The sequence below is a fragment of the Antechinus flavipes genome, chromosome 2 (assembly GCF_016432865.1).
Source record: "Antechinus flavipes isolate AdamAnt ecotype Samford, QLD, Australia chromosome 2, AdamAnt_v2, whole genome shotgun sequence".
Classification (NCBI taxonomy): Eukaryota; Metazoa; Chordata; class Mammalia; order Dasyuromorphia; family Dasyuridae; genus Antechinus; species Antechinus flavipes.
This window is the reverse complement of record NC_067399.1, coordinates 282,890,453-282,908,380: the sequence shown is the minus strand read 5'-3', so window position 1 is coordinate 282,908,380 and position 17,928 is coordinate 282,890,453. Positions and strand designations below refer to the sequence as shown.

At 32.9% G+C, this 17,928-nt stretch overlaps 1 protein-coding gene across 4 annotated transcripts in view; it reads right to left on the bottom strand.

Annotated features, from left to right (window-relative positions):
* HECTD1 (HECT domain E3 ubiquitin protein ligase 1) overlaps positions 1–17,928 on the bottom strand; it is an 89,131-nt gene that overhangs the window by 44,589 nt on the left and 26,614 nt on the right. For all 4 annotated transcript variants that reach the window (XM_051977288.1, XM_051977289.1, XM_051977292.1 and 1 more), the window contains exons 3-13: positions 15,119–15,353; positions 13,278–13,505; positions 10,514–10,795; positions 10,140–10,410; positions 9,234–9,310; positions 9,054–9,152; positions 3,756–3,870; positions 3,065–3,239; positions 1,312–1,450; positions 978–1,148; positions 333–555 (exon numbers count right to left, since the gene is read on the bottom strand). In XM_051977288.1, the coding sequence (XP_051833248.1) occupies positions 333–555; positions 978–1,148; positions 1,312–1,450; positions 3,065–3,239; positions 3,756–3,870; positions 9,054–9,152; positions 9,234–9,310; positions 10,140–10,410; positions 10,514–10,795; positions 13,278–13,505; positions 15,119–15,353 (2,015 nt within the window). The remainder of the gene's footprint in view (positions 1–332; positions 556–977; positions 1,149–1,311; positions 1,451–3,064; positions 3,240–3,755; positions 3,871–9,053; positions 9,153–9,233; positions 9,311–10,139; positions 10,411–10,513; positions 10,796–13,277; positions 13,506–15,118; positions 15,354–17,928) is intronic.

Below are 17,928 nucleotides of genomic sequence, written 5' to 3'. Positions count from 1 at the left end.
CCATGATCCACCAAAGAGTAAAACAGACTACATATGTAAATACTATTTCTCTAGGACTCACAGACATCTAGCACAAAGCTAGCATACCACAGGTAAACTTTACTCATATGTGAAAATCTTATAATCGGTTAAAAAAGTCAGTGTAGTAGGATTACAGTTAGTTGTAGAGGCAAAGAATCTAGGTTTGAATGCTGGCTCCGCTTAATAATATGGAACTTGGATGATTAATATATCCATGACAGCATTGGGAATTTTTTTAAAAAGTCACTTCTTTACATAAACTACCATTAAAAATATGGAAAACAAATCTTAGGATGAAAGTAATTTGTTACCTGAACTATCAGATCCACCTTCAGGACTGCCACTGGAATACATTGTGGCAAGTTTTCCATCCAAGATAAATCTGAACCACCCATTGCTGCCATTAGATAATTCCAAAGCTGCTGCATCACTCCAGATATATAAGCAGTCTCTTCCTCTAATAATTGACCAATCTCTCCAATGGTATGGTTTACCCTGCTGCAATTCTTTAGCATCTTCCTGTGGTTCATCTTCCTATGTAAGTAAGAAAGTTAAATGAAACAAAGAAAATAATCTGAATTACAACAATTTAGAAAACATTTGTAAAATCTAATCAACAAATGACATTTAGGATATAAAAGAACCTCTAAACATTCAAATACAGAGGCAAATACATGTGGATATATATAATAGGGAATTAATTTTCTATAAATATGACAAATATTTACAATTAATTAAATTATGAATATGTAAGATCAGTGACACTAGATAAGGTGTCAGAAGATAAGATTCCAGTCCTAAATCTTCCATTAAAAAACTATCTAATGCATGTTACTTAACATCTCTCATTTGACAAGCTTTATGGTCACCTTTTAAGTGCATTATTACACAGGAACAAACATGTTTCTTCTCCAAAAAAAAATATATTTTATAAGTTTGCTTTGAAGACTACTTACTTTCTCAGGTTTTGATTCCTCTTCATTTTCGTCATCAGAAGAAGGTCCTGCCAGGGTTGACACTTTACTAATCACTCCAAGTCTGGCAAGTTGATCCAAAAACAGATCACCACCTTTATCTACCAAATCCCTGATGATCTGTAAGGCTAACAAATGGCCATCATCATCATCCTACAAAAAAAATTTTAAATAAAGTAATTAAAACAAGTTCACTATTTCTGATTGACTAAATTTCATTTACCTTATGAAGATCACATGATTTCTATAATATATATAGAACTGAATTGTAAAGCTATACAAATGAAAAGCAAAAAAGTTTTATTAAATAATTTACCTCTTGATCAAGAACAGTGGCAGTAATCTCCACTAGTATTGTAGGTAAATTGTGACCAGCATCAGAATCACAAACTTCTTTAAGGAGTGCTTCAGAACAAAAATGAATCATTTTTCTAATGAGAGCAAGACTTGCTTTCCTTTAAAATAAAAACAAATTATTCCCATAAAACTAAAATAAAATAAAAAAACCACTCAAAAGTAACTTCATTGTAACAAATATTTAAAATTTCCCAAATTCATGTGTATATATTAAACCTAAAGAGCTCTATGAAATCACAGTACAAAATATGATAATCATAAGCAAACAAATAGTTTCTATTCTCGGGTACACATTTAAAATTAGCTATAAATGTTCTTGGTTTCCTTCATGTAGTAATAATTTAAGGTATTATCAATAATGACTACTTTTAAACCTTTCTGAAATATCCCCAAAATACTATCTTTTACCTATGAAAGATTTAAAGTGTCATAAGATACTGGACTTTAATAAGAAACATTACTACTAAAAAGATTTTGTTATTATAAAAAATGTTTAAGACAAGTATGAAGTATTATCAAAAATATTCACATTCAATTATCTTTAAACCTATTTAATATAAAGACAATTCTTAGTTTGTTAATCTGTTTTTGATAGAGACATTAATTCAAATTTGCTTAAAATTTCCTCTTGATAAAATCCTTTTATTGTAACACTTGTTTATAGGCTAGAAAAAGGCATATTGTGGGAAAATTTAAAGGAATATTTATAAGCAATTTATCAAAAGATATATTAAAGAATGGTTTCAATTCTCTAATAAGAGAAATGAAATTAAAACTTTTTGAGTTTCACTCCAAATCCACATGTATGGCAAAGATTTCAAAAAATGAAAATTAGTGATAGATACTGAGGTTGTGTGAAAAAAAGATACATTAATACATTGTCCCAACTATTCCAGAAATAGATCTAGAATTATATTGGAAAAATCCACTCCCTACTAGACACAAATCTTCATTCCAAAGGAGGTCAAAAAAATAAGGGAAAGATTCCTTATTAAAAGCAAAAGTACTCTTCTTGACTAATAAGGGGGGAGGGGGGAGAGGAGGAGAGATGTTACCATGGTGGGAATGGGTTAGGGTGGGATAGGAGTAGGTAGAACAGGCAATGCAGCAAATGATAGAATTATTTTTTAAATGAAAATTAACAACTTTATATGGAGAATATAAACATACAAAAATACTCCATCTCATATATTAAAAGCCTAGCAATACAAAGTACATAAGCAGTTAGTAAGCAATCCCAAAAGAAATTTTTCAAAAGGCAAATTAAAGAACAAATTTATTATGCCCAAGAACAACACTAAATAGTGTTAAACAGGAACAGCAGTATGCAATTTATATCTCCCAAGATCTTCACAGGTTGAAATGTTTATAAAGGAAGCTATATGTGTAATAATTTGAACACAAAACCCTGCTATTTTGGATTAATATCATAAGAAAACAATGGAAATGTGTATAAAGGATTTTGAGAAATTAATCTGGAAACTTAGGGCAAATGATGAACTTAGCATAAAAGAAATGAGGATTTTTAAAGATGAACAATTAAGCTTCCTTGTAAATAACAGAATGTAATTAAGTACCTAGAAAATAAATTCTTCAGTCTTTTGTTCTAAAGTTATAATAGCTTTATTTAGTTTCCCTAAAGAGTCACAGTCATATAACCCCAAACTTAATATTAATGTGAGAAACTAATGATAAACATATGAAGCATTTACCTGATTGAAGGTAACATAGTTTGCTGAAATGTTTGTGCAAATACTGGCAATAATCTTTTCAAGTATATTGGTGCCATTTCTGGATCTCCTTTGGGTTCATTACATTCTTCTTCATCTTTATTTGCATCTTTCTTCTTTTTATCATCTCCTTTATTAACTGGACACATCCAATCACCTTTAAACCAATAAGTATTGATCAACAAACTATATTTGTGAAACTTTTTATAACAAACAAATCTTAAGCATTTAACCAAATTTAAGGTTTTACTATCACTAACTTTAAGTTCATGCTGTCACTGAAATCCTGATTCAGTTGTTTTTATTTATTAGGCTATGCATTTTAGTAATATACAATATTTAAAAAGTTGTTCATTTCAATAATAATTCGGCTTTCGGAACAAATAATTATAAAATGACAACTTGAAGTTATATGTAAATACTAGAACAATATAAAAGGAAAAAATTATCAACTAAGCAGTTATTTAATTCTCTGAAATTACTTAACTAATTTACCTCTCCAAACTATAAGTAACTCAAGTCAAGCAGCCCCAACCTGAAATAATATCAAGACTATTAGTTACCTAAGATTAAATAACTACTTCACATTATAGTATGCATGCAAAAAACTAATAGCCAAATTGTCTGGAAAGTTTAAAAAACATGAATAAAAGGAAGGAATGTTATTACTCACCTGGAGACTGAAGAATAGCTACTACTTCACTATGACCTCGTTCTCGAGCTTTATCTAAAGGAGTTTTTCCATCTTCATCCCTTAAATCAGGATTTGCACCATGTCTTAATAGGGTCTAGTATGAAAAAAATTTAATTGGCAACAATAATTTTTAGTTGCATATTCCAAGAAATTTACAAAGCCATAACTAAAAGGAATTACAACTGTGGTTCTTAGGTTTATAAGCATCAAAAATCCTAAAATTTAAGTTTTAGTACCAGATTTCAAACCATATGTTCTATTTAAGGCAGCTTGTCCTCTTAAAAAAAAAAAATCAATGTTCCAAAGTCAAATCATCACATATCTAAAACACTCCATGTCAAAGTTTTTTGTCTCTAACGATTATACCATCATTTTCCAAATTACCTGGGACTAAAACTTTAATAGTATTATTCCTTACATGAAGAACAAGAGCAAGATATCTCAATATCTCTTTTACAATGTCTTTCAGATGTGTTCATTTGCATTGTCAATCTCACCACCCTATTACAGGTCTTAATTACTAGTGCCTGAATTAATCTGACAGGTTCCTAACTATTCTCCCTGCCTCCAAGTTTCAGCTTCTTTTGATCCAATGAGTCTCAAAGTGTAATTCTTAGATGCCTGGTATTCCCTGAGGCCTATTTTCAGGGAACAAAAACTAGCTTCATAATAATACTATAATATTATATACATTTTTTTTCCAATCATATATCTGTGTAAGACCAACGGTAAGACCATATACTCCAACCAAAACAATATATCATCACAAACAAGAAAGTAGTTATCCAGATATCTTCAATTATGTCATACATTAAAGAGATTGGCAAAAAATCTCACTCTTCCCACTAAATTTTACTTTGGAAAAGTTGTTTTCATAAAAATATATAAATATATATGGACTAACATATAATGAGTTTATTTTAAATGAAGCAATAAAGATTTAATAAATTTCAGTAAAATATCAGTATATGTGACTCAGATAAACAAAAGCTCTTTAGCATCCTCAAGGTCCAGAGACCAAAAAGTACATACAAGTAATTTTTTGAAGGATGAGGCATTATTAACAACAGAGGTCAAGAAAGGTTTCATGTAAAAGATAACACTCAAGCTGTTTCACAGGAAACTAAGAATTCTAAAAGGTAGGAAAATAAGGTAATACATTCTGGGAATGGGGGGACAGTTAATACAAAGGAACAGAGAAGAAAAATCTCAGAGAAGAATATAAGAAGCCTAGGTTGGCTGAAATATCTGAAAATTACATGTATTAGAGAAATATATAATAAGATTGAAAAGAAAGGCTGAAGACAGATTCTTGAGTAAGAAAATGAAATAGTTGGACCTCTACTTTCAGGAAATCACTTTGCAATTGTAGGGGAGTAAACTGAAAAGCAGGTAGACAAACTAAAAGGGTATTGCTAGTCTTTGTGAAGCCTGAACTAGGATAATGGGAGGAAAAAAACTAAAAGAGAAAGAATCACTATGCACAACAAATGTGGTAGAAATATACCTGAGACTTGGCAAATTACTGGTTACATCAAACAAAACTGAAAAGGCAACAGCCTTGAATAGAATTATAGATGATTCCAAGGTTAAGAATATAGTGACACAGGATGGCAGAAACTAGGCACTAATCAATATCTAACACTATATACCAAGATAAAGTCAAAATGGGTTCATGATTTAGAAATAAAAGGTGATACTATAAGCAAATCAGGAGAGCAAGCGATATTCTATCTCTCGAATCTGTTGGAGAAGGAAGGAATTTATGCCCAAGGAAGAACTAGAGGACATCACAAAATGGAAAATGGATAATTTTATTAATTAAATTAAAAGGGTTTTGCACAAAGAAAACCAATGCAGCCAAGATTAGAAGGGAAGCAGAAAGCTGTGAAAATTCTTTTATATCCAATGTTTCTGATAAAGGCCTCATTTCTAAAATTACATAGAGAACTGAGTCAACTGTATAAGAACACCAATCATTCCCCAATTGTTAAATAGTCAAAGGATATAAATAATTTTCAAATGAAGAAACTAAAACCTCTTGCCATATGAAAAAACACTCTAAATCACTGTTGAGCAGAGAAATGCAAATTATGACAACTCTGAGGTATCACTTACACTTTTCAGATTGGCTAAGATGACAGGAAAAGATAATGATAAATGTTGGAGGGGATATGGGAAAACTGGGACACTGATACATGGTTGGTGGAGTTGTGAACTGATCCAACCATTCTGGAGAGCAATTTGTAAATACATCCAAAAGGCTATAAAACTGTGCATACCCCTTGATCCAGCAGTGTTTCTATTGGATCTATATCCCAAAGAGATCATAAGATAGAGGAAAAGATCCACATGTGCAAAAATGTTTGTAGCAGCCCTTTTCATAATGACTAGGGACTTGAAATTGAGTGGATGCCCCTCAGTTAGAGAATGGCTGAATAAGTTATGGTATATGAATGTAATGAAATACTGTTGTTCTATAAGAAATGATTAACAGACTGATTTAGGAAAAGTCTGAAAAGTCTTACACGAAGTGATGTTGAGTGAAATGAGCAGAACCAAGAGAATATTACATACAGTAACAACTAAATTATGTGAGGATCAACTATGATAGACTTAGCTCTTTTCAATAATAAGGTGATTCACTGCAATTCCAAAAGATTTGGGATGGAAAATGCCATCTGCATCCAGAAAGAGAACAATAGAGAATGAATATGGATCAAAGCATACTATTTTCACTTTTTTGTTTGTTTCTTTCTCCTGGTTTTTTCCCCTTTGGTCTGATTTTTCTTGCACAGCATGACAAATATGGAAATATATTTAAAAGAAATGCACATATTTAACCTGTATCAGACTATTTGATGTCTTAGGTAGGAGGAGAAAATGTTGGGACATAAAGCCTTACAAAAACAAATGTAGAAAACTACTTTTACATGTATTTAGAAAATAAAATACTATCTGGGGGGAAAAAAGAATCTAAATGACTGAAGTATAATTCCACTATGACACTACCCATGCCAGAACTAGGTACATTTTGAAGGCAAGTGAATTTGGGGAGATTGGTTTTAAATATATTAAGTTCATGTTTCTGGGACATTCAATTTGTCCAATGTCCAAAAGGCTACTAGAGATAGATTAGAGGATAAGAGAAATATTAGTGTTATATGGAATTCATAAAAACACCATACCTACCAGAACTCATGAGATTAAGAGAACATGGAAAGAGAAGCAATAGGAACCCAGGATTGAACCTTGAGGTACCTCCACATTTAATGTATGATGTGGATGATTATCCAGAAAAAGAACATAAGGGCAGGTAGACATCCAAATATTTTGAATACAGTTATTTTAAATGGAATTTCTTGCTATTGAGTTTTGTTGATAACATACAGAAATGCTAATGATATCTGAGGGTTTACTTTATAACCTACAACTTTCCTAAAGCTGTTAATTGCGTCAAGTAGGTTTTAGATGATAAGTATATCATCCTATCTGCAAAGAATGATAAGTTTTATCTCTTTTTTTATCTTTATCTATTCTAATTCCTTTCTTTTACTTTTTTTTATTGCTAAAGCCAACATTTCTAGCACAAAATTGAGTATGAGTGGTAATAATGGGCATCCTTGTTTTACCCTTGATGCATTGGGAAAGCTTCTAGTTTCTCACTATTACAAATAATGCGTGCTGATGGTTTTAGATAGATGCTACTTATCATTTTAATAAGAATGGGTGCTGTATTTGTCAAAAATATTTTCTGCATCTCCTGAGATAGTCCCAACCTATCAATAACAAAACTAACAGAAATCAAATGACTATATTGATTATATTTGTAGGCAGCAGGAAAGGAACCAGAAGACAAGGAGAAATTGAAGTTTAGACAGAGAAGAAAGACTGGTAACAATCTGACACAAAGGGATAGGATGAAGAATATAATACATGAGGGGGCAGCTAGGTGGTGCAGTGGATAGAGCACCAGCCCTGAAGTCAAGAGGACCTGAGTTCAAATCTAGCGTCAGACACTTAACATGTCCTAGCTGTGTGACCCTGGGCAAGTCACTTAACCGCAATTGCCTCAGCCAAAAAAAAAAAAAAAAAAAAAGAATATAGTACATGAAGGGAGATTGTGGCAAAGAGAAGAGCCATTCCTTTCTCAGGAACTGAAGAAAAGAAAGAAATGAGATTTGAAGTTAAAGAGTTTTGAGATACAAAGGAATCTTTTTTCCAACAAAATGTGAAGTGAGATATTAAGCTGACTTTGACCAAAAGATGAACTGAATGAAGTATACAAAGAAAAGAGGAGTTTTATATAAATGTAATGAAAAACTTCTGTGCTGTAACAAATGAGAAGCAAGCATATTTCAGAAAAACCTGAAAAGGATTACATGAAGTAATGCAAAGTGAACTGAGCAGAACAACACTGGACACAGTATGAGACAATGTGAGATGATCAACTGTTGAACATTTTAACTTTTTAACTCTTTTCAGGAATACAATGATTCAAGAAAATTCCAAAGAACTCATGAAAGAAAATGCTATCCAAATCCAGAGCAAGAATTGATGGAAGTTGAATACAGATCAAAGCACACTACTTCCATTTTCTTTATTTTTTCATGGTTCTTTTTTTTGGGGGGGAGGGGGAAGGAGGTCCTGTTTTTTCTTTCATAACATGACTAATATGGAGATATGTTTATGTGGCTGAATGTATATAACATACCAAATTGCTTTCTAACTTGAGGAAGGGGTGGTGAGGGAGACAGGGAGAAAATTTGGAACTCAAAAAAATTTTTTTAATGAATATTTAAAACATTTAAAAACTGACAAAATTGGCTTTATATGTAACTGGAAAATAAAATATTATTTTAAAAAAGAAGATGCTTCTTTTAAAGATAAAGTTGTAGGGATTCTACATCCTCCTTTGCTAACTTGCTATATTATTAGACACTTAAAAACTTAACAACTACCATCATCACAGTTCACATTCATAATAGCACTTTAAGATCTGTAAAAACACTTTCCTCATAACAATCCAGTGAGAAAAACTATTCATTCTCCCCACACACACACACACATCTTGGTTGTGATTTATCAATTCACAGAGATGAAAAGCATCTAAAATATTACAAGACTCATTTCAAATACTTAACCAACTTCTCAATTACCACAATACTGATAAGATAAAGAAAAATATGATCATGAATTAATGTATGTTATCTTTCCCCTCATGATAAATCTTAAACATATGTATACAATTTATTACATTAATGCTAAAATTCACACCTTTGCTACTTGAGGCCTTCCAAAGCAGGCTGCATAATGTAATGATGATGACCTTTGACCCCTGTTAACATCAGCACCTCTTTCACACAGAAATTCTACCTGTGAAAATTAAAAAAAAAAAATTAGTTGCCTTATTTATTCCTCTGCCTTTGAAAAACTAATTATTACATATCTGCTTACCATTTCCTGAGTTCCAAAAGCAGAGGCCCAGTTTAAAAGGGTTTGACCTACATCATCCATAAAATTCACTTCAAATGCTGCAATTATTAAATTATTAAAAATAATTAAAATATAATTGAGAATAAAATGAAAATATCAGAGTATTTTGTAACCACAGAGCACAATACAGAATGAATTTATTCTGAATCAATAAAAACATTTTTCATCATGAATTTTCTAATAAAGTTTAAATTGCTATGTCCGCCCACTAAAGAGTATAAGAAAATGCACTAATTTCAACCAACTATAAATAAAAGTGAAGTCAATGAAACACGATCTAAATTTCTTTTTAAAAGAGATTTATTATTTCCTCTATAGTTAAAATGAGCTAAGAGAGTCTAAGTCAGATTACTTATGTAATTTAACTCATAGGCAAAGAAGAAACTAAGCTGATAAGAATAAAAACACCTGAAAAGAAAATTATAGCTGAGGCTTGGCATCACTTTATTAGTCATCATAAAATGAATATCCACCACGATATTTTAAACCTCATAAAATTGATGGAAACTAAATCTTATTATAAAGGCAGTTCTATTTTTTTTCATCATTAATTTCCTCATTCCACACTGCCTCCAAAGAAATTTTTTTAAAGACCTGAATTCTATCATTCAGCACCAATCATGTGGTCCCCTATTTCTCTCAGATTTCAGGAAGAGTCAACAAAGCTTAATTACAAGGCAGCTTCACCCTTTAGTGGAAAAATGGACAACTGAAAGCTAACCTAGATAAGACAAACTTGAACAGAACTTAGAGAGAGGAAAACTTCTATGTCTTCCAAATGCATTTTCAAGAAACATATAATAATAATAATCAGGATCTATAATTTTCTATTATCCATGACTTCATTTCTTAAGGTGATGTGCATACCTCCTGTGTCAATTGCATCTATAAGTGCATCAGTATCTTTACTTCGGATACAGTCTATGAGCTGCCGATGTGAGCGCTCTCCAGAACTGTCCAATCTACGAAGTCCTGGAATTCTGCCTGTGGATCCAGCACTGGATTTAGGAAGGGCCTTTCGTCCTTCAAATAATAGCACCAAGAGAAGGTCAACCAAACGCATGGTATCCAATACACATCTTTCATCACCCTGTAGAGCACTTTCAATTGAATCTGGAAGCTCAGATCTCAGGAGATCCTAGAAAAAGGGATGCAAATAATTATGTCTCATTTGCTGACTCTGTTCCATCATTTCATAAAATACTACCCATTGAAACAAAAAATAGTGAAAATATTCTTACATGTGTGACTACAGGAGAGCCTCTGCAAAGTGTTGACAGCAAACTTACAATAGTTGAAACCTGATTACTTAATTTGGAATCAGCAGCTGTAGATGGTGCTCCAGTTGTGCTTCTCCCTGGTTTGCATGCTGATGATGGCCCTGAGACAGTACCACCAGCTGCTGCCATTCGAGATAATAGCTCTTCAGTTAGTCCATGTTTCGCTAATGGGGCTGGGTCAACACCACGTCGAGTAAATCTGTCAGCTAGAGAAGCAAAACATCTCAAAGCTCCATCTGAAACCTAGATATGGAAAGAGAAAATAGAATCTCTAGATAAAGATATCACAATCTTTATAACTTGAGTAACCTGAAATTCACATAAAAGACTATGACAGTGACAACAATGTTATTGATAATCCCAAGAAAAACCTAAGCAGGTTACACTGGGTTTAGAGAGAAAAAAAATGTAATATTTGGTAATAATACTGATGTCGTAACTTTTTTTCCTCTAAATACTGTCAATTCAACAAGTCTGAGAAATTAATATGATATTTTACTTTACAAGGATTTTTGATTTTAATTAACATAATCTAAGAAATAAATCTAACTGATTGGTTTTTTGGAAAAATATTTTTATAATGAATAACTTCTCTGACTACAGATTCGTTATGTAACTTTTGTCTTTTCCCACAATACCTATTCCAAAACCTTTCTTTCCTTTTCACCACCAAGTTTACAAGCAAATGATTACTGAATAAACAAATGACCTATCTGTAAGGCTTTTCTCCTGGTTCCTCAAAATTTCTCTCAATATCACCAAGTTTTCACTAAGCTTAATTACTATACCTGCAATATTAATTCCATTTCTTCCAGGACCTATCAGTCATACCCAATCTCTCATTCATTTTTTTTGTCCCTATCAACAAATTCCTCTCTAAAAACAAACACGTTCAAGTTTCACCAATTTTTTAAAAAGCTCCCATGCCATTTTCACCCCTTTTACTACTTCTCCAATATAACTATACATTCCTAAATTGTCTTATAACGTTAACTACACCTAATGTTTCTACTTTCAACTCTCCTCAATCCCTTGCAATTTGTATTCTATCCCCCCCAAAATCATCACTCAATATTACCAATAACAAAATCAAATGGTATTTTAAAGTTCTTATCATCTTTGACCTTAATGGCTACCAAAACTCTGGCCATCTCCCTCTTCTCAAATGGCTTAGAGGATTCTGGATCCCCTGCTTCTCCTTTCACTTCTAATTTCTCTCCTTCCTTTCATTTTCTGGCTCCATGATTTCTGTATGACCCCTTGGCATAAGAATCCCACAAGCATCTGCCCTCAATCTGTCTTTTAGTCTTGCTCTTTAATTCTTTCTTATCTTTATTCATGGCCATACCTTCAATTAACTTCTCTATGAAGATGACTGACTCTCCATTCATGAACTGTCTTCTGAGTGCTGGATCTGCATTTCCAACTGCCTATAGGAAAGGGATTCATAATCTGGGGTCCACAGATCCCCACCACCCCAAGAAGCCAATGGATAGATATCAGAGGATCTGTGAACTTGGATGGGAAAAAAATGCATCTTTATTTTTACTATCCTTTAACTAAAATTTAGTATCTCCTGCAGGTAGGTAATAAAATCATTATTCTGAGAAATCCATAAGCTTCACTAGATTGACAAAGAAGTCTAAGACACACACAAAAAAGGTTGAGAACCCCTACCAGAGGAAATCTTCACTAAGATGGAACTTCATAATTCACCCCAAACTTCCCATATTCACAACCTTGAATTTACTGTGGATTTTTTCTTCTTGCTTTCTTTTCCTTAATCACTGTCCATAACTAATCAGTTATGAAATCATGTAATCTACTTCCACAACATTTTTCAAATCCATGTCATCACCTCTATTCTCAGAGAACTTCATACAGAGCCTCATTACAATGTGCCTAGATTATTATGGCAGCTTCCTAACAGTATCTTCATTCTCACTCCTCCCTTCAAACTATTCTCCATATTTCTGTCAAAACAGTCTCCCTCAGCTATAGATTTGATCCTGCTGTTTGTCCTTTCAAACTCTATAATGATTCTCTTTAGAATCACTTACTGTGTAAATTTCAAACTCTTCTGGACATTAAACCCTCCCAGAATCTGGCCATTTCCAGTCATATCTCTTAATATCAGAATTTTCAAATAGAAAGGATCTCAGAGGCCATGTAATACAACCCATGCCCTCAAAGAACCTTCAGTATAACATACTCAACAGGTAGTCATCCAGCATCTGTTTAAAGTCTTGTAATGAAAAGGAACACTTTTCTACTTCCTAAAACACTCTGGGATACCTAACTGTTAAGCTATTTCTAACATCAAGTCTAGATTTGTCTCATTGGAACTTTCCCATTGTTAATGTTCAGCCAGGTTTTTATCTTGGTTGCCCTATCCTGAATGTTCTACAATTTACTTTCTCTAATCAATGCCCTTCCTAAAATATGTGAAGAAACTTAATACAGTCCTCCAAAACATTTCACGCATTTCAAGAGCATTCTGGGCTTTTATTCATATATTCTCTATCTTAACACTAAATTCAACTGTACAAAATCAATCAAGTTTTTGTAAGGCATTCAAACAAAAAAGCATCATAGTTTCTGTGATTTTAATATTGCCCAAATCATTTAGCAAATTACAACAAAAAAAGAACACGATTATTAATTGTGAAAAAAACATATTAACATTCCAATTAATTCCATCATTTCCATCAACTTGTCCACATACCTGATGATCTTCATGTTTTAATAAACTAGACAGGGATTCTACACAGATTTCTAATGAAGAATCTTGAGGTTCCATTTTGCCACAGAGTCTTGACACTACAGCCATCGCAGAATGAAGGGTATCTTTATGAACCAAGTGCCCACTATCACGAATGAATGTCAGCACACAGTTTAAACCACCAGCCTCAAAGACAGCTCCTGATTCACGAGTACAGATCAGTTCTAAAACCTACGAATGATTAAAATGAAAAAGTACAAAAAAAAATTGTGCCTTCAAAAAGCAATGTTTTTCTGCATTTTCTGTTAGAGAAGAAAATTTCTATTAATTCAGAAAAAATAGATGATTTTGGCAAACTGCTTTAATTCATGAGCTTCTAATCCAAGTGAGGAAAATCAAGATGATGAGCCAACAAGAAGTTTCTTTCATTAAAGGATACTAATTTTTTCTTTGATCAGTATATCTAATAATACTTCTTATTCCTTTCACAATATTGGATAAGGCTTTTACAGAATAATAATATGAAGAGTACAAAAAGAGAGGTCCTTAGAAAGGTACTACTGAAATAAAGCAAACAAATCTGCTGGCTTATCACTGACTACTTAAGAACTGTAGTTTGGTAAGGTCCATTAAAAAGCAAGATAAAAAACCAACAATTGGTCTAACAAATGACTTAAAATGAAAAAGAATAGGGACTACCTACTTAGTATCATTCAAATTATAGTAGACCTATGAACCAATAGGAAGCTGAAGCAGTATGAGAGAAAGTCTAAAAAGGACCTTACAGTCTTTGTTACCAATTTCCTCCACTGTTAAAGACTTCTTACCCTAAGCCCTATGAAACAACCCTTTAAAATAATAAAGGATATGTCTTTTACTGCTTTCTACCACTTCAAAAAAATAAAAATAAAAATAATAGTGAGGGGAAGAAAAGAATGTTCATCTTGCCAGAATACCTGACTTTTCTCACTTATGTATCTCACAAGGATGTTATAAAGAAAACAAACTTTAAAGCACTGTATAAATGTTATTTATTAGTAATCCTCTCAAATATAAACATAGTACAAAGAAGGTTGGAATTAGAATTCACAGACCTGGGTTTCAGACCTAGTTCTATCACTTGCCTAATGGAAGAGGAAAAGAAGTGGAAGAGGAAAAGGCAAAAAAGGAGAAGGAGGATCCATAGTAACAACTAACACTTTTTTTTAGTACTTACTATGTGCCAGGCCCTGTTTATACACTTCACAATTATTATGTCATCTGATCACCCCAACAATCCTGGGAGGTAGGTGCTATTACAATCACTAGTTAAAGGCTGGGATACTGAACCAAACGAAATCAAGTTACTTGCTTATAATCATTCAGATAAGTGTCTGAAGCCACATTTGAACTTGGACCTTCCTGACTCAAGGGCCAGCCCTCTAACCACTGCACCATCTAGCTATAAGAGCTTAAGAAATGCGTCTTGATTTGGTGAATCCCTCCTACTAAGCACTTCTGAGCTTTAGCTTTGTTTGCCAAAAAAGAATGATATGCAAATATGTTTTGCACAAATGCACATCAATTTGTTTAATTTTCAATAAGTGAGGAGAGTCTGTCTGTGACATTCTTCAATCTTCCATAATGATAAATCTTCCAAAAATGAAAAAAGAGAGGGAATGATAATATTGACATCCACTTCACAGAAGTGTTGTGAGGAAAGTGCTTTGTAAACTTTAAAGTTTTACATAAACATTTCATTACAATGGCCTTCAAAACAGAGCAATTTAAGATATGCATCTTTTAAAAAGTAGATAACTTAAAACATAAATTTTAAAAATTATTTAGGTTTTAAAGGCACCTACCTTCACGCACTGTTCAGCTAAGTCTCTGCTGGTTCTGTTGTTAAGTTCAACTACCACCAAACGATTACAAAGTGCCTTTATGGCTCCATCTACTCCAACAATTCTCCGAGTACATTCTGCTGATACATCTAGGTAGTAGGTTATGGCACGGGCTGTCACTTCTAATACATTGTCAGGTGCACTTTCATCAAGAAAAATTTTACAGAGTGCTGGCAAAAAAGTACGAGGAGGGCACCTACAGTGAAAAGGAATACATTATACAATACTAACAAAATATAAATATTGCTATTAACTTAACCAACACAAAAAAAAGTAGCAAAAACAACTTAATAGTAGCTTATGAAAGAAATCAAGAATGAAACATTATAAACACATCAAAACTTTTCAAATTTCCTTATAGATTTAAGGCTATTAAAAATGTCCACTTGCTAATTTCATGAATTTAAAGATTAAAAAAAATAGTTCAACAGAACAGAGAATATAAAAATAGAAACCAATATATTAGATTAGTTTTTTGAGGGAATGCCTGGCTCATAGTAGAGGTATAATAAATGTTTGTTGACTTGACATGGTAAATTCAAAATACAAAAGCACTTAAGAAAAGAACAGGCAAAAAATTTTTTTTAGAAAAATTGTATAGCAGTATAGCAATGAATTATAGTGTCACATGACACACTATATATGTATACTATACTACATCCTATATTATAATATACTATTATAATCTAAGTTAGATCAAGGATATAAACATAAAAACAAAAACATAAAAGAAAGAATAATGTATCTGTCAATTGTAGAGAGTAGCAAGCTAATCTATCTTAAAAATGGAAGAAACTACTGGACACAAAATTTATGAAGTAGATGGTCCAAAAATAAGATTTATCTAGGACAAAAAAAAAAAAAAAAAACCTTAAACTAAATAAAAACAATCAGAAAGACCAATACATTTGTAACAAGACTGATAGAAATTTAATATCAGGGAAGAAAGAGCCAAGAAAGCAGAATGAAGGTAGGGATTCGCTTGGAGGTTCTCCCCCAGATCCTTCCAAATACTTTTAAATAATGACTCTAAATAAATTTAGAGCATCAGAACCCTAAAAAATACAGAGTGGAACAATTTTCCAGCCAAAGGGAGCTTGAAAAGTCAGCAGAAGGGATCTGCGGCATCAGGGTGGGACTAGAGCACAATCATGGTGAAGGTCATGCCAGCACAGCTGTGGCCCCAGAAATCAGAACAGGCCATAAGAGCTCTAAATCAGAGGGAGTGGTGGCAAACTCCAGACTGCTCAGCAGGCTGGAATCTCAGGAAATCTCAGTAGGAAAGGTTTGGCTCACTAGAGTTTGAGGGGAGCCCTAGTCCAGGATCAGGCTTTAAGAGCCACCAAATCAACAGCAGCAGCGACCCACAGAACAGCACTGCTTCTAGCAACCTCAGCAGTGACAGCAACCATTTCCAGAAATCTCAGCACATGGGAGGAGGGACCTCTTGGCTGGCACTCTGGCAGGACTCTGTTGCTTTGCCCATGCACAGATCTGGGTAGCAGTTCCGGCTTACAGTATAGGTCCCTAGAAGGACCTCTGAAAACAGCTGCACAAAACTTTTAAAAGCTTGGGACATTACAGCCTCCACTTGAAAACAGAGCCCTACTTTAACAAAGAGTTAAAAGGCAAATAATAGGCTGGGAAAATGAGTGAACAGAAAAAAAAATTCTGACTATAAAAAGTTGCTATGGTAACAAGGAAGATCAAAATACAACTCAGAAGATGACCACAAGGTCAAAACTCCTACATCCAAAACCTCCAAGAAAAATGAAAATTGGTTTCAGGAAATGGAAGCGCTCAAAATGGATCTTGAAAATTAAATAAAAGAGGGAGAGGAAAAATTGGGAAGAGAAATGATACAAAAGGAAATACAAAAAACTAATGAAGAGAAGAATGCCTTTAAAAAAATTAGTCAAATGGGAAAGGAGGTACAAAGTTGTACTAAGGAAAATAATTTCTTAAAAATTAGACTTGAGCAATCAAAAGCTAATGACTATGAGAAATCAAGGTATAATAAAACAAAACCAAAAGAATGAAAAAATAGGAAAAAATGTGAAATACCACACTGGAAAAGCAATTTACCTGGAAAACAAACCCAGGAGAGATAATTTTAAAATTATCGTCTACCTGAAAGCCATGACCAAAAAAAAAAAAAAAAAAAAAAAAAAAAAAGAAGAGAGCCTAGACATCATCTTTCAAGAAATTATCAAAGAAAACTGTCCCATATTCATATATTTGCCAAAGGGTAAAATAGACGCTAATGATCATGTCCTGAAAGAGATCCCTAGGAATATTATATTCAAATTCCATGACTCCCACATCAAGGAGAAAATACTGCAAGCATCCAGAAAGAAACAACTTGGAGTATAGTGGAATCAGTCAGGATCACACCAGATTTAGCAGCTTCTACATTAAAGTATCAGACGGCTCAGAATATATTCTAGAGAGCAACAGATTATAACCAAGAATCACCAACAGATTATGACCAAGAATCACCTATCCAGCAAAACTGAGTATAATCTTTCAGAGGAACAAGACAGACACTCAATGAAATAACAGGATTTTCAAGCATTCACAAAGAAAAGACCAGAGCTGAATTGAAAAACCTAATTTTCAAATACAGGACTCAGGAGAAACATAAGTAGACAATTAAGAAAAGTATATCACAAAGGATTTGATAAGGTTTATCACAGTTTTAAGGAGATTTTTTTTAAACAATATGACATTAATAGAAATGTTTTACATAACTACACATATCCTTTCTTAAA